General features: G+C 35.2%; 1 protein-coding gene and 1 pseudogene across 3 annotated transcripts; one reads left to right on the top strand and one right to left on the bottom strand.

The window, feature by feature from the left end:
* Positions 1-12,318: 12,318 nt before the first annotated feature.
* On the bottom strand, positions 12,319-16,990 carry LOC129896339 (probable LRR receptor-like serine/threonine-protein kinase At3g47570). 2 transcript variants are annotated; one of them, XM_055972207.1, is made up of 4 exons: positions 15,180-16,990; positions 14,897-15,112; positions 12,830-14,824; positions 12,319-12,725 (listed from the first exon to the last, which is right to left on the bottom strand). In XM_055972207.1, the coding sequence occupies exons 1-4, from the start codon at positions 16,303-16,305 to the stop codon at positions 12,388-12,390; spliced, it is 3,675 nt and encodes a 1,224-aa protein (XP_055828182.1). In that variant the 5' UTR covers positions 16,306-16,990; the 3' UTR covers positions 12,319-12,387. The 2 variants fall into 2 exon arrangements, with proteins under 2 accessions (XP_055828182.1, XP_055828183.1); XM_055972208.1 differs by having other exon boundaries at positions 12,830-13,921.
* Positions 16,991-18,290: 1,300 nt separating this feature from the next.
* Positions 18,291-24,911, top strand: LOC129895019 (shaggy-related protein kinase eta-like; annotated as a pseudogene). The gene is made up of 12 exons (XR_008767713.1): positions 18,291-18,539; positions 19,744-19,836; positions 19,969-20,028; positions 20,113-20,384; positions 20,457-20,531; positions 20,612-20,668; positions 21,547-21,687; positions 21,800-21,850; positions 21,924-22,019; positions 23,297-23,380; positions 23,593-23,694; positions 24,198-24,911. The product of XR_008767713.1 is annotated as a shaggy-related protein kinase eta-like (transcript).
* Positions 24,912-25,203: the final 292 nt, after the last annotated feature.

The following is a 25,203-nucleotide window of genomic DNA, read 5'->3' as shown; positions in this document are numbered from 1 at the left end:
ATAGTCATTAAGAAATCTAGTTTCAGCCATAAATATTAAATGGGTTTGTTTAACCAAATTTGTCCAATTAATAAATTTATTAGATCATTTCTCTTTTGCTCAAACATGGTTAGCTTCGGAGTTCTGATTTAATCTGATGTGTTAGTATTGGTATGATCGCATCCTAACTTCCGTAAGATGTGAATTCAAATATTCCAACTCCGAACCCTAACTAAATTCACTAATTTCCACTACTAGAATTTCGTTGTTTGCCGACTGCAAAAGTGATCGGAATGTAGTCGGAAAATGGAGTTTTTTGATGACAAAAAACTATACTTTAAAATAGTCGGCATATTGAAAGTCGAAAAATATTTACCGACTACAGTAGTCGGACTTTGCCGTTTACCGTAGTCGAAAAATATAAAACTAGACTTGACCATTAAACTACCTAAATTGTCAACTACTGTAGTCGAAAAATTATTAAAAATAATAACTTAATGATTTAAACAATGTCGACTATACAGTCATCAGAATAGTTAAATAATTAAATATTTAATTAATATGTATTTCGACTACTGTAGTCAGCATATACAACTATTTATATTCATTTAATTACTCTTTCAACTACTATAGTCAGTATAAATAATTAATTTATATGATATTGCCTATTATTGTAGTCGAAAAAACTATATTTTTAATACATAAAAATAATATTTAGTTGGTGCACCACCTGCTAAATTATCCTACCACCCTTCCATAAAAATTCAATAATAAAACAAAACATCAAATACATTCCTAAACATTCAAATTCCATTCAATAAAATTGAGTCTAAAAGTTCAAGCATCATCAAAATCAAGTCTAATAAATATTATAGAAAATGTCTAAACAACTAGAATGGAATCTACTCTTCATCAGATTCGGTCTCTTCTTCACCATCATCAGATTCAGCCATATGTTTGTCCATGAACTTTTGCACTTTAGCAAAGTTAACTTCAGATGTTTGAAGTCATTCTGTCAGCTCTGAAATCTGTCTTCGCATTGCTTCCATTTCTTCCAAAGATTGAATAGTAGAAGCTCTAGACAACAATGTTGATGGATGACACAAGGAAGGTTGTACTCCAAGCCCGTAAAGTCTACCTTTCTTCACACCTTCTGCCACATTTGTCTATATTGAAGTAATATCATCATATGTTTGAAGTCATTCTGTCAGCTCTGGAATCTGTCTTTGCATTGCTTCTATTTCTTTCGAAGATTGAATAGTAGAAGCACTAAACAACAATGTTGATGGATGACACGAGGAAGGTTGTACTCCAAGCCCGTAAAGTCTACCTTTCTTCACACCTTTGCCACATTTGTCTATATTGAAGTAATATCATCATATGATAGTTGGGTTGTGGAATCAGCCTCAAAAGTAGATTGTGTTTGACGCTATTCGTCCAAGCCTCCTTTAAAATCCTGAAGGAGCAATTAGGATCCATTCGTTCTTAGAGCTATTCACTTGGTTAAGATCCAGCTGCCATGTACAAATGGAAGCAAAAAAGATAAAGAATAAAAATAGTTAGGCATTCTAGCAGAATTATCAAAGAATAAGAAGCAAGAAAATTTTAGTCTTATTAATACAGTTGAGAAGTTGGCTCTTGCATTGAATTGAATTTGAGTTCTTTACCATGACTCTTGCACATTTGGATCAATTTTTTCAGCTTCCCTTATATTATCACAACAACTACTAATGGAATTCTTCAAATTAAGACTAGTACATTTTTCTTGCTCCATCTCAGTTGATTAAAATTACTAACAGCACAAGGTTGAGTAGCAAATGGTTGACTGTGGGCATTTGGGAATCCAAAATCAACCCACTTGTGTGTGAATTTAACCCTGTTGAATCAATAATCAGTACCTAAAACAATGATGCATGACAGATATATACCTATAGTCAAAGTCAAAAAATCTTAATCTCGTCTAATTTCTAATACTTGAAATTTCCTCTTTTCTCATCAACAAACTGTTTTCCAGATGCTATATAATTTCTAATACTTGCAATGTTGCTAAGGTTTTAGTGTATATATCCCATTGGTGATCCCAAGCGAACCCTTGGTCTAGCTGACTATTAAACGGAAAAGTAAACATACACGAGGAAGATTCATAAAGTGGACCTCTAAAACATTTAGTAAATCTCATGCAAACGTTAATGATGATGATGATGTTTAAAACCTCTGAATACACAGGATTGATCTGACTCACTAACTTTGACTATCTATGAAGCCTCTACTAAACTGAGACAGGTGAGTAGACAAGACCCACGACCACCTGACTAAAAATAAAATAAACTGGACTAACTTAATTAGACCCCTCCGAGAGAAAGGAGGTCTCACCAACTGCTGATGAAAAGAGATCTTACTTAAATGTTTGCAGTCGTGAGTACCTGAATCTACATCATTAAACAATGTAGCATTGAAAGACGTCAGTACATGGAATAGAAGGTATGTAATAAAGCTGAATGAAATAAATAAATTAACTAGAAGGCTGCATTTAACTCAGCTGAAGGAAAGCATGACCATGAGGTAAAATCATTTACCCTTGACAATAAAATATGAAATGGAAGCAAGCCATTAAAATAATATGTTTTACTTTATTGGGGAATTTCTCTAACCGACAACCATTACTATGAGCCTCGTGATGATACATCATCCAGCCCTTATTGCCAAAGTCATCCTATATCTTGTCGAGGTATAGGACAACAACTCTAACTTATGGATCCATCTAATAGGCCTTCATAGAGGCAAGTGACGAGTTTCCCGAATTGTGGTATGATCCTATCCTACGCTGATTACATAGTTTATGGGGCTTTGAGTTATATGAACTCTTACTTAAATTGGTGTTCAATATTACTCCCCAAAACATGCAATATTAATAATGCTCGTATAACATCTGTGTTGAGATAATATTCAAAGAGCGCTCTTTGGGGAAAACTAATCTTTATTTTACTGACTTTCTGAAAACCATTTATAACAAATGCCTAAATATGAAATATACAAGTAAGGAAACAAAATATAATCTCTATAATGCTGGAAACTAAATCAGATAAGAATCTACCTAATTGGATATCACATGGAACATGCTCAAGGTATCACCTGACAACTTTTCCTTGATGAAGTGTCCATCAATTTCAATGTGTTTTGTTCGATCATCTTGTACTGGATTATGAGCTATGCTGTTGGAAGCTATGTTATCACAGTACAAGGATAATTTATCCTCTCCGGATAATTTTAGTTCTTCTAGTAGCTTTTGTAGCCACAAAAGTTCACAAACACCTCTATACTCTGCTTCAACATTGCTTCTTGCTTCTCCAAGTGACTAAGTTGCCTTTCACAAGTGTACAATAACCGGTTGTAGACCTCTTATCATCTAGATCAGCATTTGAAAAAGCTTCTATATGGAGGTGACCATGTTTGGCAAAAAGAATACCTTTTCTGGGAGCAGATTTCAAATATCGCAAAATGCAAAAAATGGCCTACATGTGAGACTCACGAGGATCATGCATGAACTAAATGTAACACCTCGGATTTTTTTCCGCAAAGACTCGAACATTTCTCTATGTGTGTGTAGACTCGAACCGAAGGACTTCTAAGTATATATATGAGTTAGGATTAATTCCTAAGTATTTAAAGTGTGTTAGATGTGTTTGGGGGTCATAAGGAATCTCTAACACCAAATCGAGTCCAAAGAATTCCAATCGATTAAGTTTTAGGATGAGTTAGTATAAGGGTCAACTTCAAATGACCATATCTCTTAGAATATAATGAACTGGGTGTCCCACGACCTACCAAATTAAAGGTCTTTGAGTCTTCTTTCCAACGCCACCAAGATTGTAATTTTTGGAGTTTGGAGTCAAAAGTCATAACCATTTTACTACAGACTAGAACTGCAGGCCTAAACTCTAAACCAAGAAAATTTAGGCTTGGCGCTGTAAGGGCGCGATGCGCCATTATAGCGCCAAGAACAAGCCTCAGTAGTTTGGTCCTTGGCGCGATGCACCACTATTAGATGTGCAGGGTTTTTAAGCCCATTTTCCATAACTCAGGAAATTTAGGCTTGGCGCTACAAGGGCGCGACGCGCCACTATAGCGCCAAAAAACAGCCTCAGTAGTTTGGTCCTTAGCGCGATGCGCTACTATCAGATGTGCAGGTTTTAAGCCTATTTTGACTTGGCGCTGCAGTGGCGCGGCGCGCCACTATAGCGCCAGGAGAGTTTTTGCCCAATTTTCCAATTTTTTTAGGAAAGGCAAATTGGACTTTTTCCCTAATTATATATACTCTAACCTTGGATGATTTGAAGCATATTTTCAGTCTTGTGCCTTTCTCTAAAAACCCTAATCTCCATTCTCTTCTCTCCCAAACATCTCCAATAAGATTTGCCCTCAAAAGCCCAAGGATTCAAGATCTTCAAGTCAAGTCTTGGTTTCCGGTGAGATGATCTTCAAGCAAGGTATGTAAGGCTAACCTAAAATATGAATTGAGTTCTTCCATATGCCCATAGATGTGTTGGATAGAAGTTGTGAAAGATTTGAACCTTTTATGAAGGTTTTTCTTGAAATTTCCTAAACTATAGAATATTACTAAAATGTGTTAATGATATTCTTGAGTTGACTTGTTGAGAGTATGGATTCATGTATTTATTCACATGAACCCAAGATGAGATTTCTTTTTGATCATAATTTATCTTGAGGATGAGATTGATGGTTTTTATGTATAATAAAAACAATATTATTTCCATAGTGAAATGAGGTATTCTTTTACATGAGTTTGATGAAATTGATTTTGAGTTATATGAGAATTGAGATAGTTATGAATGTGAATGGCATAAAAATAAATGAAACATTGGTAGAGCTAGAATGTCACTTTTGTTTCTATAAATGGAATATAGAATTAAATAGGGATTTTGGAGCAAGATGTTTGATAATGATGTGAATGATGATATTTGATGATGATGTGATGATGATGTTTGAAGATGATATATGACGATGATGTGAATGATGATATTTGATGATGATGTGAATGAAGAGGTTATGTTGATGAGGATGTTGTATGATGAAGTGGATTGGAGTCTAATGTGATTATGTGATATGTGATTTGCATAATTTGATTTGATCGGAGTCTTATGAACACTTTAAAAATAAATGATCTTTTGAGAAGGAGTTTTAAATAAATGATTTTCGAACATTTTTGCATAAACTATTTATACACTATTTTGAGTTTAAAGAGTGATTATTTTCATCTTTGATTTAGAAAGAGTTTAAGCATAAATTAAGTTTGAAAAAGTCTCTTAAATTCTCATTTTTGAACATGAGTATAAATGAGTTGAGCATTTTTACTTTAAAATATCGATTTTTGAGATTGAGTTGAGATTGTATCAATTTTAAAGAGAAAAGTTTGATGATTTGAGATGAGTCAATTTAAAAGAAGGTCCAATGAGGTTAAATTTGATTTGAGTTTTGAAAAGGGTCCAATGAGACTAAATGAGTTGATTTGAAGGAGTCCAATGAGACTAAATGAGTATTTTGAGTATTTTACTCACTTGATAGATATAAAAATATTGAGTCTTGGGAGGAGTATCGAGCACCGAATTAGGTAAGAGTATAGTCCATACTCGAACCAATAAACTACGTCGCCAAACGTAGGAGGGGATTGAACCGTTAAAGTCGGATGCTTCCCATGAGATCGAACCGTTTAAGTCGGATGTTTTCCATTTTATTGTCCTAACATGATAAGACTTGATTGGTTATGGATCCATGATTGTTGATTCGTTCTTACCCCGGCAAGGTATGAACAAACGTGGCAACAACGTCGGCTTGTTGTACTATCATTTGCTCATATGGTGATAGTTGTCGGTTAGAGAAACTCCTAATTGAATGGATTGTGCTTGATATGATTGGCTTGATTGTGATTGTAGATGATTGAGTTGAATTGTAAAACATTGCATAATTTTAATGTGCATATCTATTGAATTGAGTCGATTGCATATGATTGGATTGGATTGGGTATGTGATTGGGTTGGATTGGATTGGGTATGTGATTGGATTGGGTTGGATATGTGATTGGATTGGATTAGATGATATGTGATTGAATTAGAGTTAATGGTACATGATTGGATTGGAATAGATGATATATGATTGCATTCGATCGGGTTGTATATACTTGGATTGGATCGGATTGTATATGATTTGATTGAACTATATTGTACATGATTGGATTTGATTAGATGGTATATGATTGGTCTCTGTCTAAACTGTATTCCTATTTTAGACTTATAATACCTTGATTGAGTCTCTCTTATCTTTATGACTTGAGATATTTGAATCGGTATTATTCTACCTTGAGAAATGTTTCATTCTGCCATATTACATACTCGTACATTCCATGTACTGACATCCATTTGGACGTGCATCATTTCATGATGCAGAGACAAGTTTAAGAGATCATCAATAGAAGCACCATTGAGGATCTATACACACTCAGCGTATTGGTGAGTCCTTCCCTACATTCGAAGGACACCGCTTATGTTATTCTTGCGTCGAGTTAGCCCTTTTCATTTTGAATTGAGGTAGCCATGAACATGTCATTGGCACCAATTGGATAGTAGTGATAGAGGCTTTATAGACTAGATAGTGATGGGTCGATTGAGTATTTTTTTTCCTTGAATTATTTTTGTCAAACTAATTTAAATGACAAAGATTGGAGTTTGATTTGTTGGCCCATGACCTTTCTTTCTTGAGTTAGAATCGTTGATTTGGATTGCCCACTAAATTATTTTTCTATTTTAAACTTTCCGCTGATTGATTGATATGAACGGATGTGTGATTGGACCAAGTGGTTCGCTTGGGGACCAGCAATGGTCTTCGAGTGCTGGTCACGTCTAGGGTACCCTCTCGGGGCGTGACACTAACTTACCATGCTAACCACATATGCCATGTAAGATCTAGTGTATGATAGATAAATGAGTCGTCCAACCGATCTCTGATATTTTTGTCTATCAACTAACTCTCTTATCCTTGCTTTAGTTTGTAATTGCTCTCAATTGGTGATCCTGTTGGTTTACAACCCAACATACCAGTTTCTTCCAGGCGATCTAGAATATATTTCCCCTGAAGATTCCTTTTCCTAATCTAGCCACTTTAACTCCCAAAAAATATTGCAGCTCCCCTAGATCCTTGGCATCAAACTCCTGAGCCAAGAGCTCATTAATCGAACCATCTTTTTTTTGTCATCACCTGTCATTACTATGTTATCAACATAAACTATTCGGAGAGTGATCTTACCCTTGTGATATCTTATAAAGAGAGTATTGTTTCTTTTTTATGATTCCAAAAGGGGGAAGTGTGTTTCATCTTGAGTTGGGAAGTTTCATGTGTGTGCTCAAGATAGGACGACCTGGTTAGAGAGACAGGGGGGAGGGGGAATATGGATGGCACAAACTTGATTGGAATGAAGGGAAATATTGATAGGGGGAATCCAAATCAGTCTTTTCATAGTTTGGCATCATCAAAAAGGGGGGAAATATTACTTTCAAGTTTTGATGAATTAACAAACTATGAGACCTGATACACCGACTTGATCCCATGAGTGAATCGCGTTTCAGAAGGACTGAGGACTAGCTATAAAGCCGCCACCTTCTGCTGTGTTTGGTAGAAATAGCAGAGGTAGTAGACCTAACAACCAATCAAATGAAACCTAGGATGAGTATCTCCAACGTTAATACTCAAACCTTGGACAACAAAGATTTGGCTTTTCTTGCATCAAAAATTGACAATCATAAAAAGGCAATATGAGTTCTCTCAAGAAAAGACAACTTCACCAAAGTAGCACGGGACCTGATAGAGTCATTCAAGAGATATATTTCTTTGATGCTTTGTTGTAATGTTGAGTCTTATGTTTAACATTGTAAAATCAGTTCTTGTCATATAAAGGAATATTGATTATTTATCTTTGTATTGTTTCACTTTGAGTTCATTACTAGAGTTAGCTTTGACGTGTTTAGAAAAGTCTACATTAAATGAGAGGCGGTTGTGTAGTGGGCAATAGAGATATTGCTTAGGCTTAAAGTCTTGTAATAGAGGTATTGCAAGCCAAGGGGTGGAGAGGGTTAGTATCTAGTTATAATAGGTTGTAATAGATTACTTTGCTCTTGCATCTTATTAAAGATTGGTTGCTAAACCTTGTGGGACAGGTCATAATTTTTCCTCCCTTGAGCAAGGAGGTTTTTCACGTAAAAATCATGTGCAATATCTTTACTTCTAAATCTTCTTAATATTTATAATTCTATCAAGGGACCAGATCCATTGACACTGTGGTGGACTCGTATAAAGCTATCAAGTATGATTAGCATTGCTTTGTTGATAACCAAAAGAAAACATAGCTTCGTTGAACCTATCGAACCATGCTCTGGAGACTATTTTAGCCCGTATAATGCTTTATTCAATATACACACCCTTGCTTGACTTTTTCCCTTATCAAATCTTGGAGGAATCTCCATATACACTTCTTCTTCCAAGTCATCGTGTAAGAATGCCTATTTTACATCAAACTATTGCAATTCCCAATCAAGTTTGACTGACAAGATAACATGATTCTGATTGTGTTCATCTTTGCAATTGAAGCAAATGCCTCTTGGTAGTCCACTTCGTATGTTTATGTGAATCCCTTAACTACAAAGCTGGCCTTGAACCTTTTAATCGAACCATTGGATTTATGTTTCAAAGTGGAAGCCGACCAATTTCTTGTCTTGTGGAGGAACGACTAATTCCAAGGTCTTATTTTTTGCTAGAGCCTTCATTTCTTCAAGCATATTTTCTTTGGGATCTTTGAAAGATTCCCTCCAATCCTTTGGAATAGACACAGAAAAAATGGACAAGGTAACAGCTCTATAGGAGGGGGACAAGGAATCAGAGGACACAAAGTTACAAATAGGATGTTTGGTACAAGATTTGACACCTTTTCTTTGAGCAATAGGTATATCTTAATCACCAGTTGAAATTGAGGTCCAAATAGTCGCAAACTTGACACCTGCCTGCATAATGGAAGCAAGCAAGAAACTAATGGGAAAACGCAAGACAGTATTTTGGAATGTAGATCCTACTGATTGCATGGAACTTATGTTACAGAAATTAACGATGATAGATTGGAAACCCCAAGTTTTGGAGAACACAAAAAGACTGTACAATTTATTTACAGCCATGGTACTGTCCTGAAGCTTCTAAGAGATTCTTGTCCTGATGAACTTGTAAAGTCTTCAAAGATAAGGTCAATTGTTCCCTTTGTCTCTGGAAATCATTGTATCACAGAAACACTTAATTAGGATGTTTCAATCTTCTGATTGGCGTACCTCAATCTTGACTTCTACAAGTGAGGGTAAAAGAATGCCAAAAATGGTTAAATGTCAATCCTTTTTGACTGTCTTTGATGGCTGTTTGGAATATGGGTCAGGCTGCTTTTCTGTTCAAAAATCTTGCTTCGATTCCAAACAGCCATCAAAGACTCTGTCCAAAAGAATTGATCTTTAACCATTTTTGACATTCTTTTATCCTCACTTGTAGAAGCCCAGATTGAGGTACGTCAATCAGAAGACTGAAACCACCTAATTAAGTGTTCTTTCCGTGATACAATGTTTTGTAGAGTCAAAAACGGCACAATTGACCTTATCTTTGAAGACCTTACAAGCTCATCAGGACAAGAATCTCTTAGAACCTTTAGGACAGTAGCATGTCTATAAATAAATTGTACGAGTGTTTTTGCCTTCTCCGAAACTCCTGGTGTCCAGTCTTAGTTAATTTCTGTAACATAAGCTCCATGCAATGAGAAACATCTAGGGTCCAAAAAACTGTCTTGCGTGTTTCCATTAGTTTCTTGCTTGCTTCCATCATGTAGTTAGATGTCTAGTATGCAACTATTTAGACCACAGTTTCAAAATCCCTTGCTAGCAAAAGCAAGGATTTGCCTTTGGGGTCGAGCTCGTCGCACCGGGCTTGCCTAGTGCAGGTTACCTCTACTGTGTGGTTTGCGAGCTATTGCATAAGAACAGACTTTTTACCTTGTGTGCACCCACAGGGTAGCGGCTACGGATTTCCCTTGTCATAAAAAAAATACATCGCGTGTTGCTTTTATCAATACATCTAAGTCATCAAAGTGCAACAATGTAAAAAAGTGACAAACCATCGACTACCAGACAAATAGATAGTTTGAATAGGCCCTAAAGCATAATGGACAGTCATGAAAGGAACCTTGCTTTTATTATTACTTGATGGATAGGAATTTCTAGTATATTTCGCATACTCACAAGCGTCACAAAACAAAGAATCACACTAATTTAGCAAACATTTGCAACAAAAAAGTGATTTGGAACAAGATATTCTGAGAACATGCTCAGCAGGCAAGAAGTTGAATCTTGATCTTCTGTAGCATCCCTGCAACATCTTTCATGTTTGTGCTTCTTGCCGGAGATTCAGCACAACAACCTAATGCAACTTTCATGATTGATGCCACAACATCTAGCTCCTTCTGTAAGCGATTATCCATTGGTGTTATCAAGTTGGCATCTACAACGTCCATTACTGCCTCTGGGAGTGAATAACTCACCCATTGCTTCAAGCTAAGATCTCCCTCAAACTCATTAGGCTTTCTTCTAGTAAACGTTTCCAGCAACATGATCCTGTAACTATAGACATCACATTTTACTGACACCAATCCATCCAGTCCATACTCTATAGCCAAACAATTATATTAAGATTTAACATAATTTCTTGGTGAAGTACTGTTGAACATCTCTATTTGAAGTGAACCACTAAAACTATTTAACCCGAGACTAAGTACCTCTAACTCCCTGAAGTTGCTTATCTCTTTGGGTATTTCACCTAAAGAAATTAAGAATGAGTTAGTTCAAGCTAATATAAGTTTATAATTTTGCTATCACTTTGAATACGTACCAATAAATGTATTTTCTCTAAGATCTAGAATATGTTGATTGGGATCTAGCCACTAATCTGGTTATCCTCCATGCCTAAAGCCGACAAATTAACAAGATTTCCTAACTCTTGTTGAATTATTCCTGCAGTTCAAGTACATTATTACAAGTGTTCATAACAGAATTAATAATGTTGTAGCTAGGATCATACCTGTGAAGTGGTTAGATCCGAGATACAATATCTGCAAGTTACCTAGTCTTCCAATTTCACTATGTATTCGTCCATCAAGCTCATTGCCTGATAAATCCAATATTTGAAGTTGTGAACAATTTGACAAGCTTGTAGGCATATTACCACCAAGTTTGTTTGTGGATATATAAAACCCTTTGAGTATTGAAAGACCATTGCAGAAACTACTAGGAAGATTTCCTGATAAGCTAGTTTGTAAATGCAATGACTTAAATTCTAGAATTATTGAAAATTGTGAATGGTATAGAACCCGTAAGTTGATTATCTTGTATGGAAAACGATTTCATGTTGTGAAGATTGCCTATCCCTTGAAGTAAATTATGAGATAAATCTAACATCTCCAACCTTGAGGCATTCGAGAGTGACAGAGGAATAGAACCTATGAGATTGTTTCCATACAAGCTTAAATATCTCAGGTTTTCAACACTTGCAATCTCCTTTGCAATTTGACCTTCTAAGTAATTGAGTTAAGCTGGGGTTCAAGGACTTCAGTCGCTGGTGACTCCAACCCAATGACAAACAGAAATAGCAGGAGACTGATATGTGCTTCATTAGAGGCAGATTTTCTGCTTCATTAGATTATTAATTGGAACTTAATTAGAATATATATATATAATATGTGTACTGTATTAAAAGAAGAGAAAAGTAAAATGATCAATAAGCTTTGGAGCAACGATAAAGTTGTCTTTGTGGGACTTATAGGTCACGATTTCGAGTCGTGGATTCGGTCCTTGATGTTTACGTCGGGTAGTTTTCCTACATTACAATTTACAACCCATGGAGTACACCATTCTTCATATCTTGCATGAATGCCGGATACTTCATGCATCAAGTTGTTTTTGTTTTTTTCTAAAAGCATGTAGGCTTTATGATCCTAGCATTTTTTGTCATTACTCTTTTTGTTTGTTCTCTTGATGTTATATGTCCTCTTAGTGTCCATGTAAAACATTTACTATATTACTTGCCTATTTGTGTTCATATAGTTGATTCCTCTAACAATTTACAAAAAGATCATTCTGCTTCAAAATTTTCAAGAGGATCAATTTGGTTTTAGTGATTCAATTTACAAGTTCCTCCATTTTGCAACACTACTTTTTAGAGGAAACAGAATCATGCACAAATCAAGTGCTAAAATAGAACAAAAAAAGCAATCTTTCCATAAAACAAACAAGTGATTTGGAGCAATACATTCCGAGAACATGCTCAACATGCAAGAAGTTGAAGCTTGATCTTCTGTAGAATCCCTACAACATCTTTCATGTTTGACCTTCTTGCTGGAGATTCAGCACAACAATCTAATGCCACTTTCATGATTGATGACACAACATCTAGCTTCTTTTGTAAGCAATTATCTAATGGGGTTACCAAGTTGGCATCTACAACATCCATTGCTGCCTCTGGAAGTGAATAACTCACCCATTGCTTCAAGCTAAGATCTCCCTTAAACTCATTAGGCTTTCTCCTGGTAAATGTTTCCAGCAACATGATCCCGTAGCTATAGACATCACATTTTACTGACACCAATCCATCCAGTCCATACTCTACAGTGAAACAATTAATTTAAAGATGCAATATACTTTCTTGATTGGAAAAAAGAAGAAGAGGAAAAATCAATGTTCAAATTAGCAAAAACAAAGAGACATACCCGGTGCAATATAGCCAAATGTTGCTAAGGTTTTTGTGTATAAATCACTCTCATCTTCACCAAGTAGTTTTGCAATACCAAAGTCGCTAAGGTGGGCAACCATATCCTCATCTAGCAAGACGTTACTAGGCTTTATATCACAGTGAATCACGGGAGAGGAGCAACCATGGTGAAGATATTCTAACGCACATGCCACATATATCATAATGGTTAGTCTCTGCATGATGTCTAAGAAGTAGTTGTGTGAATACAACCACTTCTCAAGACTCCCATTAGGCATATACTCGAGCACTAAAGCCTTAAAATCAAGGTTGGAACAACTAGTGATGACTTTCACGAGATTCCTATGGCGAAGGCTACGCAAAACTTCACATTCTGTATCAAAACTCTTGAATGCCGCTTCCAGTTGCAGGTTGAACACTTTAACTGCAATGGCAGTCCCACTTCTGAGAACACCTTTGTAAACAGAGCCAAAACTTCCAGAACCAATCAGATTACTCTGGCTAAGTGAATCAGTTGCTTGAAGCAGTTCATAGTATGAAATTCTTTGTCTTGTTACGGTAGACAATGAATCAACTTGTTGAGGAGCACTTCTACCTCTTATATACCTTATCCATACAAACACAAAGGTAATAGGAACAAATATAAGTGCAATTCCCAGCACAAGAAATAGAACAAGCATTTTTTTGCTATTTGATATATGCTTTGATGATGTGGGGCAAGGTGGGACACTAAACCTTGAAGAACCACACAATGCTTCATTGTCGATGAAAAACTGACTCGAGAGGTTCTTGAAAGGACCCCCCGAGGGTATTTCACCATACAGCTTGTTGACAGAAACATTGAAAACCTTCAGGTTATGAAGTTTCACCATAGACATAGGAATGGTTCCTGATATGTTATTATGAGAAATGTCTAGGAATTCCAAACCTACCATGTTGCTCATTGAGTCAGGTATAGATCCTTGAAACAAGTTGTGTCTCAACGAAAGGTGCACCAAATTTTGCAATCCTCCAATTTCTCTTGGAATTCCATTTGAGAATTGATTCATCGTCAAATCCATCAGTGTCACAGCCTTTAGATTTCCAATTTCTGGAGGTAAAGAACCAACCATGTTATTTGACGATAAGTCAAGAAGCAGTAAATCTTTAAGATTCCCTAAGCTTGGTGGTATATTGGAAATCAATTTATTGGAACCAAGATTTATCAACCTAAGGGAAGTAACATTCCCTAAACAATTTGGAAGAGATCCGGAAAGTTGATTTTGTCGCAAGTAAATTTCACCCAAATGCTGCAATTTACAAATGTTATCTCCAATAAATCCTGTAAGTTTGTTGTCACTCAAGTTGAAGCGCTGAAGGTTTCTCAAGTTGGCAATTGATGTGGGAATCGATCCAACCAAGTTGTTTTCAGAAAGATCAAGCACTAACAAGTTGCTTAAGTTCCCAACTTCATTTGGAATTTGCCCTTTAATTTTGCAAGAACTGGCGTAAAACATTGTAAGAGAAGTGGAAAGATTCCCTACAGATACTGGAAGGATGCTGTTTAGAGGGTTCAAAGATAGAAAAAGAAATGTTAAATTTCTGCAATTGGTTAAGGAAGTGAGGAAGCTAAAGGATGACTCACTTGTTAAATTGTTTCCCGCCAAATTTAGGTACTGTAGATGAGCCAAATATCCAAGAGAATTGGGAATCAAGCCAGAGAGTTTATTATTTGAAAGCTCTAGATTAGTAAGTTTTGAACAATTGGAAATAGAATGAGGTATAGTCCCAACAAGATTGGTTAAGGCACCCAAATAAAGCTCTTCAATGTTGGGTAAGGTTGAACCTATGTTTGATGGTAGAGTTCCTGATAGATTATTGTTTGTAAGAGAAATTATCCTCAAGCGTGAAGTACTGTTGAACATCTCTATTTGAAGTGAACCACTAAAACTATTTAACCCGAGACTAAGTACCTCTAACTCCCAGAAGTTGCTTATCTCTTTGGGTATTTCACCTAAATAAATTAAGAATGAGTTAGTTCAAGCTAATATAAGTTTATAATTTTGCAATCACTTTGAATACCTACCTATAAATGCATTTTCTCTAAGATCTAGATTCTGCATCTTGGTTAAGTTGCCAATCTCCCGGGGTAAGTATCCCTCGAGATTGTTCCGCCATAGTCCAAAAAGTTGCAGCGAGGAGCTATTGAATATGTTGATCGGGATAGAGCCATTAATTTGGTTATCCTCCATGCCTAAAGCCGCCAAATTAACAAGATTTCCTAACTCTTGTGGAATTATTCCTGCAGTTCAAGTACAGTATTACAAGTGTTCATAAAAGAATTAATACTGTTGTAGCTAGGATCATACCTGTGAAGTGGTTAGATCCGAGATACAATATCTGCAAGTTACCCAGTCTTCCAATTTCACTATGTATTCGTCCATCAAGCTCATTGCCTGATAAATCCAATATTTGAAGTTGTGAACAATTTGACAAGCTTGTAGGCATATGACCACGAAGTTTGTTTGCGGATAGATAAAGCCCTTTGAGTATTGAAAGACCATTGCAGAAACTACTAGGAAGATTTCCTGATAAGCTATTGTCTGTAAATGCAATGAGTTCGATTCTAGAATTATTGAAAATTGTGAATGGTATAGAACCCATAAGTTGATTATGTTGTATGGACAATGAGTTCATGTTGTGAAGATTGCCGATCCCTTCTGGAATGTTCCCTTGAAGTAAATTATGAGATAAATCTAACATCTCCAACCTTGAGGCATTCGAGAGTGACAGAGGAATAGAACCTATGAGATTGTTTCCATACAAGCTTAAAACTTTCAGGTTTATAAGACTTCCAATAACTTTTGGGATTTCACCCTCTATCGAATTGAAGTTCAGATTCAAAGTCTCAAGTGTGGAAATATTAGAAAATGAACAAGGGATGGAACCAATGAAACTATTATTTCCGAGATTTAGAACTTGAAGTTGGTGTAAAAATCCAAACCAAGAAGGAATTTCCCCTTTGAAATTGTTGAAACTTAAATCAAGAAACTTAAGCCTTCGCAAACGTGCCATTTCTTGAGGCAAATTTCCATGGAAATTGTTGCTTCCCAAGTCAAGAGAACCAAGAAATGTGAGGTTTCCAAAATCACTGGGGATCCTTCCTGTAAGAGCCATGTCAGAAAGATTCAAGGACTTCACTCGCTGGTGATGAGAACCACAAGTGACTCCTACCCAACGACAAACAGAAATAGCAGGAGACCAGCTTTCATTCAAGAAGTGAAAGGGATCCGAAACGATTTGAGATTTTAAAGAAAGAAGAGCTAATTGATCAGTGGTAATGTTGGTTTGGGTCATAACATAGTGAAGCAACAAGAGTAATGTTAAGAGAAAAATAGTGAAGGCTTTCTCCATTAGTGCAAATATTAGTACAAGTAACCTGTGGTTTTGAGACTTTAAATAGCAATAAGATCTCTTTTTAGGAGATTTTTCCATTCAATATCAATACCACCAAATCAACCAAATCTTGCTTTCATATTCTCTAGAATTGTGTAGTCAAAAGTAGTGCTGCATTTATCAACTTACTACTCCCAAAATATGAATATAAGGTTGGAAAAAAGTTGAAGTGGCATACCAAGGAAAAAATATAACTAGTGTTTGACTTGAAAAGGAGTCATCCACTAACTTTTATAATCATAATGTAAGGATGCTCAAGATATAGTGTACAATTTCTTGTAAGTAGATATTTCAAAATGGTTAAACGTTTTCCTATTGGTTGGTTTTTATAATATTAGAAAAAACACCATTCTACTTCAAGATTTTCAAGTGAAAACTAGAAACTGTAGGGGGAATGGTACCAGTGAAATTATTATTTCCAAGATTTAGAACTTCAAATTTGTGTAAGAATCCAAACCAAGAAGGAACCTCACTTAATGAAGTTGTTCAAACTTAAATCAAGAAACTTCAGCCGACGCAAGTGTGCCATTTCTCGAGGCAAATTTCCCTGGAAAATTGTTGAGTTGGTTAAAGTCTCACATTAATTTGGGAATGGACTGATGATCAGACTTGAGCAATCCTCTCTTTTTAAGCTAGCTTTTGAGTTGAGTTAAGCTCGGGTTCAAGGACTTCACTCGCTAGTGACTCCAACCCAATGACAAACAAAAATAGCAGAACACCAACTTCCATCCAAAAAGTGAAAAGGGTCGGAAATGATTTGAGATAGAATTATAAATATGGTGGCAAACAATTCCTCTAATCAGCCAAAGACTTGGCAAGTCAACCAAGTCTTGCTTTCATAGTCTTTGATCTTTAGTATTATATTATAAATGTTTTTAAATTGATCTGGTAAGAAATGGTTTGCTTGATTTTAACTCCTCTACTTATAAATTGTGTAATGCTTATTGGATGTAGAATAGTGTTTTTCGTCTCAATTTACGTGATTCATTTTTATTTTTAATATATTCTAAAAAGAATATCATCTTTCTATATATGAAATTTAATTATAGCAATTTTATTTAATACTTAATGAAATGATATTAACCATAATTTTTTTCAAAAATGATTTTTTTTCTCTTCGATCTTGTATTCAGTCGAATAATGACACATAAATTGAGATGAGAATAATATTTTAGAGCATGAGAAATGGCATTTAAATTGCCTAAGTTTAAGTGTTTGGTTCATATTCTCTACAATTGTAAAATTTATTTTCCTAATATAGTAATATCTCTTTATTATTCTTTATCATATTTTTGACCTCTGATTTATGCATCATTTCTTAATTATCTTTTTTTCAAGTCTCATCATCTTTTTGTTATTATATCTTCTATTATTGGTTTTTAAAATTATAAAATAAATATTGTATTAATTTTATACATGAATAACTAGTCAATTTATTATCAAAACTCATGAATGAGTTGCCTCTTTATTATGCATTATTTCTTAATTACCTTTTTTCAAGTGTCATCATCTTTTTGTTCTTATATCTTCTATTATTGATTTTTAAAATTGTAAAACAAACATCGTATTAATCTTATACATGAATAACTAGTCAACTTATGGCCGAAACTCATGAATGAGTTGTCTCTTTACTATGCATCATTCCTTAATTAACTTTTTTCAAGTGTCATCATCTTTTTGTTATTATATCTTCTATTATTAATTTTTAAAATTGTAAAACAAACATTATATTAATTTTATACATGAATAACTAGTCAACTTATGACCGAAACTCATGAATGAGTTGCCTCTTTACTAGCTACCGAATTAGTTAATTCAAGATAAATGGGGTTAACCAAATATTATAAGGATTGAATTTGGAATTTATCAATAATGTAGGGATTAAGAGTGCAATTATTTCTTTTTAAAAAAATGTTTACTAGATAGAAAAATTGGTAATTACCTAAAACTCAAGGGGCCTAAATGAACATCTAGAAAGACAGAAAGAAAGAGAAGACAGAGAGGAAGAAGAAAAAAACCACTAGAGAAAAGAGCTGTATTCACATGGGATGCTGTTTTAGCTAATGGGTCCTTTCTCTCTCTCTCTCCTCTTTCTGTCTCTTAATTCAACCGACAATTATGAGCTTTGAATCATAAAGTTAAAAGAGTGGACTGAAGAAAAAAAAAGAATAATTCTTCTTCTTCTTCTGCCTTCTTTCTTCTTTCCCTTTTCTTGTTTTTTTTTTCCAATTTTTTCTTTGATTTGGAGCTGGGAAATTATGGCTGATGATAAGGTAACCATTTTACTTTCTGGGTGTTTTTTTATAATGTTCAAAAGTTGAAATCTTTACTTGTTAAGTTGTTTTCTTTCTGCTAGTTCCATTTTTTGGAATATTTGTGTTGTTGCCCCTTTAGATTAAATTTCAGTACTAATCTGAGTTTAAATATCATTTTGCTTTCTGGGTATTTTTGTTATGTACTATCTTTACTTGTTATATGTTGTTTTCTTTCTGATAGTTTCATTTTTTTGGAAGATTTTAGTGGTTATATTTGGGTTGTTGTTTCTTGGATTCAAAGTATATTGCCCCTTTAGATCAAATTACACTGCTAATCTGAGTCTAAATACCATTTCTCTTTCTGTTTTTTTTGGTTATGTACAGAAAGTTCATAACCTTACTTGTTAAGTTGTTTTCTTTTAGCTAGTTTCATTTTTGGAAAACTTTAGTGGGAATATTGGGTTGTTCTTTCTTGGATTCAAAGTATATTGCCCCTTTAGATCATTTTTCATTACTAATCTGAATTTAGATACCAGCAGCACTGTACAAATCTGCTTTGTTTTTTTTCTCTCTTTCTTTTTGTGATTCTTGATTGCAATACTAGGTCTAGTGTTGGCTTGTAGTTGAGAAAATAGCTGAGCATTTCAGAGTAGGTAATTTTTTTTGGTATTGTGTTTCAGTTTTTTTTTCATATTGAATTTAAAATTAAATCTTTTAGTATGAGCTTGTTTGCCCCTTTCTTTAGGTCTCACAATAGCAATTTTGTACTCTCAATATTAGTTTCACTTGATCCTTTTGTCTTTCAAGATTTTCCATTTGCTAATCTGGTAGTCTTTTAGAATTTATCTAATGATAATTGACCTGATATAAGTTAAGCCTCATGAAGATAGCTGCTGCCTTCAAGAATATGGACCTATTAAGTACGCGACCTGAACCACAATTTCTCCGAGCTTGTCTGAGACCCATGACCTGATATAATCATTTCTTGTTCAGATACTCTAATGTGGTTTATCTAAGTATATCTAGTTACACAAATGTTTCTAATAGCTGTTCTCGTATTTCTTCCTATGTCATGCTTCACATTCAAGATTGTTAAGTTTGTGTGGCTTATGTTTCCCCGATGATACATTTGTCAGTTATGGTGTTGCATGTTTTTAGTATGATAATGCGGTATCAGGTTTTAGAAATTGCTTGTCTGAGATCTATTTCATGTGGACTGTAGGAGATGTCTGCTCCTGTTATGGATGTGAATGGTGCAGTCACTGGTCATATAATTTCCACTACTATTGGAGGAAAAAATGGCGAGCCAAAGCAGGTAAGAATGTTGTCTTTTTAGATTCATGAATGTTTGTTATTTAGTTTGGCTCTTATTGAGCTGAACTATAGAGTAATTTTTTTCTTATGGAAAATTGAAAATGTGTTTGGCTTCCCAAATAATTTGGTGCAGACAGTCAGTTACATGGCTGAACGTGTTGTGGGGACTGGATCATTTGGAGTTGTTTTTCAGGCAAGTGAGCACAAATCATATTTGTTTCACTAATTGTTGCATCATTTGTTTAACTTGTGGTCGACTGGTACTTGTCTTGTGTAGGCAAAATGCCTGGAAAATGGGGAGACGGTTGCAATAAAGAAGGTTCTACAAGATCGTAGATACAAGAATCGTGAACTGCAGTTGATGCGCACTATGGATAACCCAAATGTTGTTTCGTTAAAACATTGCTTCTATTCAACTACTAGTAAAAATGACTTTTTCTCAATTTGGTCATGGAATATGTTCCGGAGACCATGTATCGCATGTTGAAGCATTACAGCAATATGAACCAAAGAATGCCCCTCATCTATGTGAAGCTTTACACATATCAAGTAAGTGACGCACCTTCTCGAGCGAACACTTTCTTCCTAACCTTGAACTATATTAAACAGAGACTTGTTCAGGTATTCAGAGGGCTGGCATATATGCACACTGTTGCTGGCGTTTGCCACAGAGATTTGAAACCTCAGAATATATTGGTAATGCGTCTTCCGGGTTGCTATTTCCGCTAGTTCATTGTGGCGCTTCATATTTTGATATCATTATTTGTTTTCCACAGGTAGACCCTGTTACCCACCAAGTGAAAATTTGTGATTTTGGAAGTGCAAAAGTGCTGGTAAGTCTTAATCATAAGAGTGCATTTCTGTGGCTATTTACATGTACCTTCGTAAGAATCCTTTTCCCTTTTTCCGTATTTATCCTTGCCTCATAAAGAGGACTGTTCACATTTGTTTGTGTTTAGAATCTGTAACTCTAACCTAATCAGTATTGTTTCTAGAGTTAATGGTCAAAAAAACACTTGAACTGTCACTTTTTCGCAAGTTCCACACACCAACTATCTGTTGTTCCCTATTTCTACATGAACTATCACCATCTACTCAACTATATGTGTTTTAATACATAGATGGTGATAGTTCAGGTAGGAAAATGGAACGGAACAACTTGTGATGGTTCAAATAGGAAAAGGGAACAACTGATAGTTGGGGTGTGAAACTCTCGAAAAAGTGATAGTTCAGGTGTGTTTGTGACCATTAACTCTTATTTCTAACATATATCAATGAATAGTTTGAACCTGGATACTTCCCCTTGCATGAAGAATATTGTTCCACAAATTTGTTAAGTAGAAAGTGATTGTTGAATTTTTTCACTTTTCGAATGTCATTGAACAGTATATACCATATGGAGTTCACAAAATTCTTGTTTGAACTATCGTCTCACATGCCAAATTTCTTGGGCAGAGACCCTTTTTACCTAACTGTTGTCTTTGAGAACAAAGTTCTCTACATCCACATCTTGGTTGATTTATTGCTGTTTTCTGCCATTGCATCTTCCATTTCCTCAGTTTAGGAATGAGTTAATTGAAGTTTGCCATTGAATCAAGCTACTATTTAATTTTGTTCTAAACATATGGGCATGGAGAAACTGTTTCTTCTAGGAGAACTTCTCTAGGCTCTATGGTTTCTTCTTTATCTAAACTTGGTACATCTTCATCAGATTAAAGGTGAAGCAAACATCTCATACATCTGCTCACGGTTTTATCGGGCTCCTGAACTCATATTTGGTGCAACAGAGTATACGACCTCTATTGACATCTGGTCAGCTGGTTGTGTCCTTGCAGAGCTTCTCCTAGGCCAGGTTTGTAAAGATCTCGTATCTTTCCTTGCTAAAGTAGTCTGTGAGGTTTTTTTCATACCCCATAATCCCGCATTAGCAAAACTTTTGACTAATTTTGCAATACCTTTTGTAGCCATTATTTCCAGGAGAAAACGCTGTCGATCAGCTTGTTGAAATAATCAAGGTACAGCTTGAATAATCTTAAATCTGATGCAAATGTTTCTGTACAATTGTTGTTCATTTGCTTCATCTTCCAGGTACTTGGAACACCAACAAGGGAGGAAATTCGTTGTATGAATCCAAATTACACTGATTTTCGGTTTCCACAAATCAAAGCACACCCTTGGCATAAGGTATACTTACTTGATTTTAGTTTTAAGTAGTGGAAGAAGAGTTTGTAAGTTTTCTGTGTAGCTTATTCCTGCGTTCCATTTGGTAAAAATGTTAAGTACTCTCTCCATTTCAATTTGTTTGTCTGGTTTTGACTTGGCATGGAGTTTTAAGAAAGTAAAAAAGATTTTTGAATTTTTTGGTCTTAAACTAAAGATATGTAGAATGTACCAAAATACCTTTTAATCTTGTGGTCTTAAATATGACATGAGAAAAGTTGAAATTAAAGAGTTGCCAAAAAAAGAAAGCGACATTTTTTTTTAAACGCACTAGAAAGGAAAGTAAGACGAACAAACTGAAACGGAGGGAGTATCTGAAAAGATATTCTTTTTTTGTTCAGATATTTTTCTGTGTTCTCATTTGCTTTTTTCTTTTAAAAAAAATAAAATCATTATTTTAGCATGTGGAAATAATGAGCTGCATCTTGGTAATACATACCAAGTTTCACCGCCGACACTTGTAGCATTTTGTGAGAGAACAGTAGCGAACAATGAGATCTAGAACAAGGAGAGAGATGAGCAATTTTTGTGGCCCGTGTGACTGATATTTTTGGATTTTAATCCATTTTTCCTCTTTGAGTCATGCTGGTTTTCGTTGATCTTGATTTCTGATTGACTATTAATTTGAATTGTGATAGTGTAAAGCTCTTCAAGATACATCAAATACTTGTGGTTTTAGATTCTTTCATTTGACTTCCTCTTGACAAATGAATATTACATGACTAAGCATGGATATCTAATATTTTTCTACAATCATCTGCTCCATAAACTTTTAGGGAGCTATTAATATCTAGGATTTACTTTTCTGAGGATTTGCACTCCAAAAATTCATTCAATTAAGTACGTCTTAATTTGCAATCGACAAATTGAGAGGCTGAAAAGTTTTAAATTAATACCTATGGAGAGTAGGCACAATTCTGTTTTTGACTTTGTTCACAATCCATGTTTGTACAATTTATATTAGCTGGTCTTTTATCCTGTTTAATGAGTTTGTGCTGAAGGTAGCTATAACGGCAGATTGACTATACATGGAATTCATTCTACCTAAGAAGCTATCCGTTGAAAACAGAAATCATAAAAAAAGTAATTTCTTGAAAAGGGAACATATAGTTAGATGAGTATAAGGTTTTAGTGGATTCCTGCCTTCAATAACAAAACCAAAAATTCTATTACTGTTTCTGAGCTCGTGCACGTAATTTCTCTGCTGCTGACTCACTATATTGCCCTTGCCGTGGTCTCAGGTATTTCACAAACGGATGCCGCCTGAAGCTATTGACCTTGCTTCACGTCTATTGCAGTACTCACCTAGTCTTCGTTGCAATGCAGTAAGTTTGATCTAATTGTCTTTTATCTAATGTGAGTTCATTCATTATGCAAGTATCTCGATTGTGTCTAGCATGCTTTGCCTTCTTTCATTTGGGATTAGTTATAGTAGGTTTTAATATTCCTACTAACGATACCATGTTTCTGAACCATTCTTTATTAGATGCCGACAACCTAAATCTAACTAGTTAGTGTTCTACTTTTCTTTCTGCAGCTTGAAGCATGTGCTCATCCTTTCTTTGATGAGCTTCGAGAACCCAATGCACGCCTTCCCCATGGCCGGTCATTGCCGCCTCTTTTCAATTTTAAGCAGGAGGTATGTATTTCACTCATGGTCATTCTAGATTTGTGAAACATATTAGAGTGATTCATTCAATGGACCCTGCTTGGGGGGGGGGGGGGGGGACCAAAGGAAACATTCATTTGGATTTGGAAGGGAAAAAAATCATTTGATCCTAATATTATACATTTCCAAAAGTTACATTTCACAGCGTATCTTAATAAACCAAATCACCTAGCTAACTACTATGCTGGAGTTGCTATGGATGGTAGCAGCCTTGCTCATCAGCTATGTGAAATCTTCCGTGATTCACGAGACAACAACAATAACAACAACATACCCCGCGTAGTCCCACAAGTGGTGGGGTCTGGGGAGGATAAGATGTGGTTTCCGATAGATCATCAGCTCAAAAGAGAAGATATTCGAAGCAATTGTAGAGACAACTTTATTAAATTATCCCTGTCCAATCGTGAACAAACTTTACTAAATTGTTATTAAAGCAACTCTTATGCTGATCCAACTATATTTTATTGTTTCAGTTGGCTGGTGCCTCTCCAGACCTCATTAACAGGTTGATACCAGATCATATAAAAAAGCAAATGGGACTGCATCTTTTCACGACTCGCGATGACATGACGTGAAAGCACATGTTTAGTGGAGTATACCGGTTGATGATCTATCTACATCAAGAGATCCGAGTTTATATTCTGCTCAACAGGTTCCACATGACAAGCTGCATCTCCTTGTCGACGAGAGGACAAAGTAAAGGGTTGCTGTGTATTTTAATCCTTGGTGGTGGTATTGTCTTTTTTCATTCCACTCTTCGAGTATCTCTCTCTCTTCTCTTACCGGCCGACTAGTGTAAGGAAGGTTCTTTTTTTGTACATGTTTGGTAGTAGTAAATTGACCAGAAAGCTCCCACCATCATACAAATGAAATGTATTTTTTTTAAAATGAATAGCAAAGGAATTAAGGGGCTGTTTAATTTCTTGTAAAATTTGATCTGTGTTCTGTTTGTATTTATTTTATTTTATTTTTACTCTCTGCTAACGTTTGTTACTTTTATGAAAAGAGCTGCAAGGAAATGATGATCACTGTATGTGCTCAACATTAGTGGATTTTCTATTTTATTCCCTCTACTTTCTGGGCAAGTCTATCAAAGTCGAGTGGAGAGGGGATGTTTATTTACGGTTGTTGTAGTAACACTTTTCATTTCCTATTCTGTCTTTCAATAAGAAGTCAGACTTAATTGATTCCTTTTTTTCCTCTCTGCTCCATTTTCATCTCATTTTATAATTACTTTTTATATATAATCATGGTGTTCGGGTAAGCATGTGCAAGTTGGTCTCTATTCAGTTAAGTTTTTTGATTTAATTGGGGCAGAGCTAGAGGGACAGAAAGGGATTTGCTGTTTGTTACATTAAATTACATAGAGAGTTATTTTGTTATATGCAAAGTTATTTCGTTATACACATACATAGTAGTTGTTGAATTTTCTTGATTGTAATCATATTTTTGCAATTATTCAACTAATTGAATGATTTG

Source organism: Solanum dulcamara, chromosome 7, assembly GCF_947179165.1.
Source record: "Solanum dulcamara chromosome 7, daSolDulc1.2, whole genome shotgun sequence".
Taxonomy (NCBI): Eukaryota; Viridiplantae; Streptophyta; class Magnoliopsida; order Solanales; family Solanaceae; genus Solanum; species Solanum dulcamara.
This window is presented reverse-complemented; position numbering and strand designations above follow the sequence as displayed.

What these genes read in the sequence shown, in the direction of transcription:
- LOC129896339 (XM_055972207.1), bottom strand. Translation starts at nt 16,305, where the DNA reads ATGGAAAAATCTCCTAAAAAGAGATCTTATTGCTATTTAAAGTCTCAA. An exon ending in TAGAGAAAATGCATTTATAG is followed by an intron (nt 14,825 to 14,896) that starts GTAGGTATTCAA and finishes TAATTTATTTAG; the next exon opens with GTGAAATACCCAAAGAGATA. An exon ending in ATTTGGCTATATTGCACCGG is followed by an intron (nt 12,726 to 12,829) that starts GTATGTCTCTTT and finishes GTTTCACTGTAG; the next exon opens with AGTATGGACTGGATGGATTG.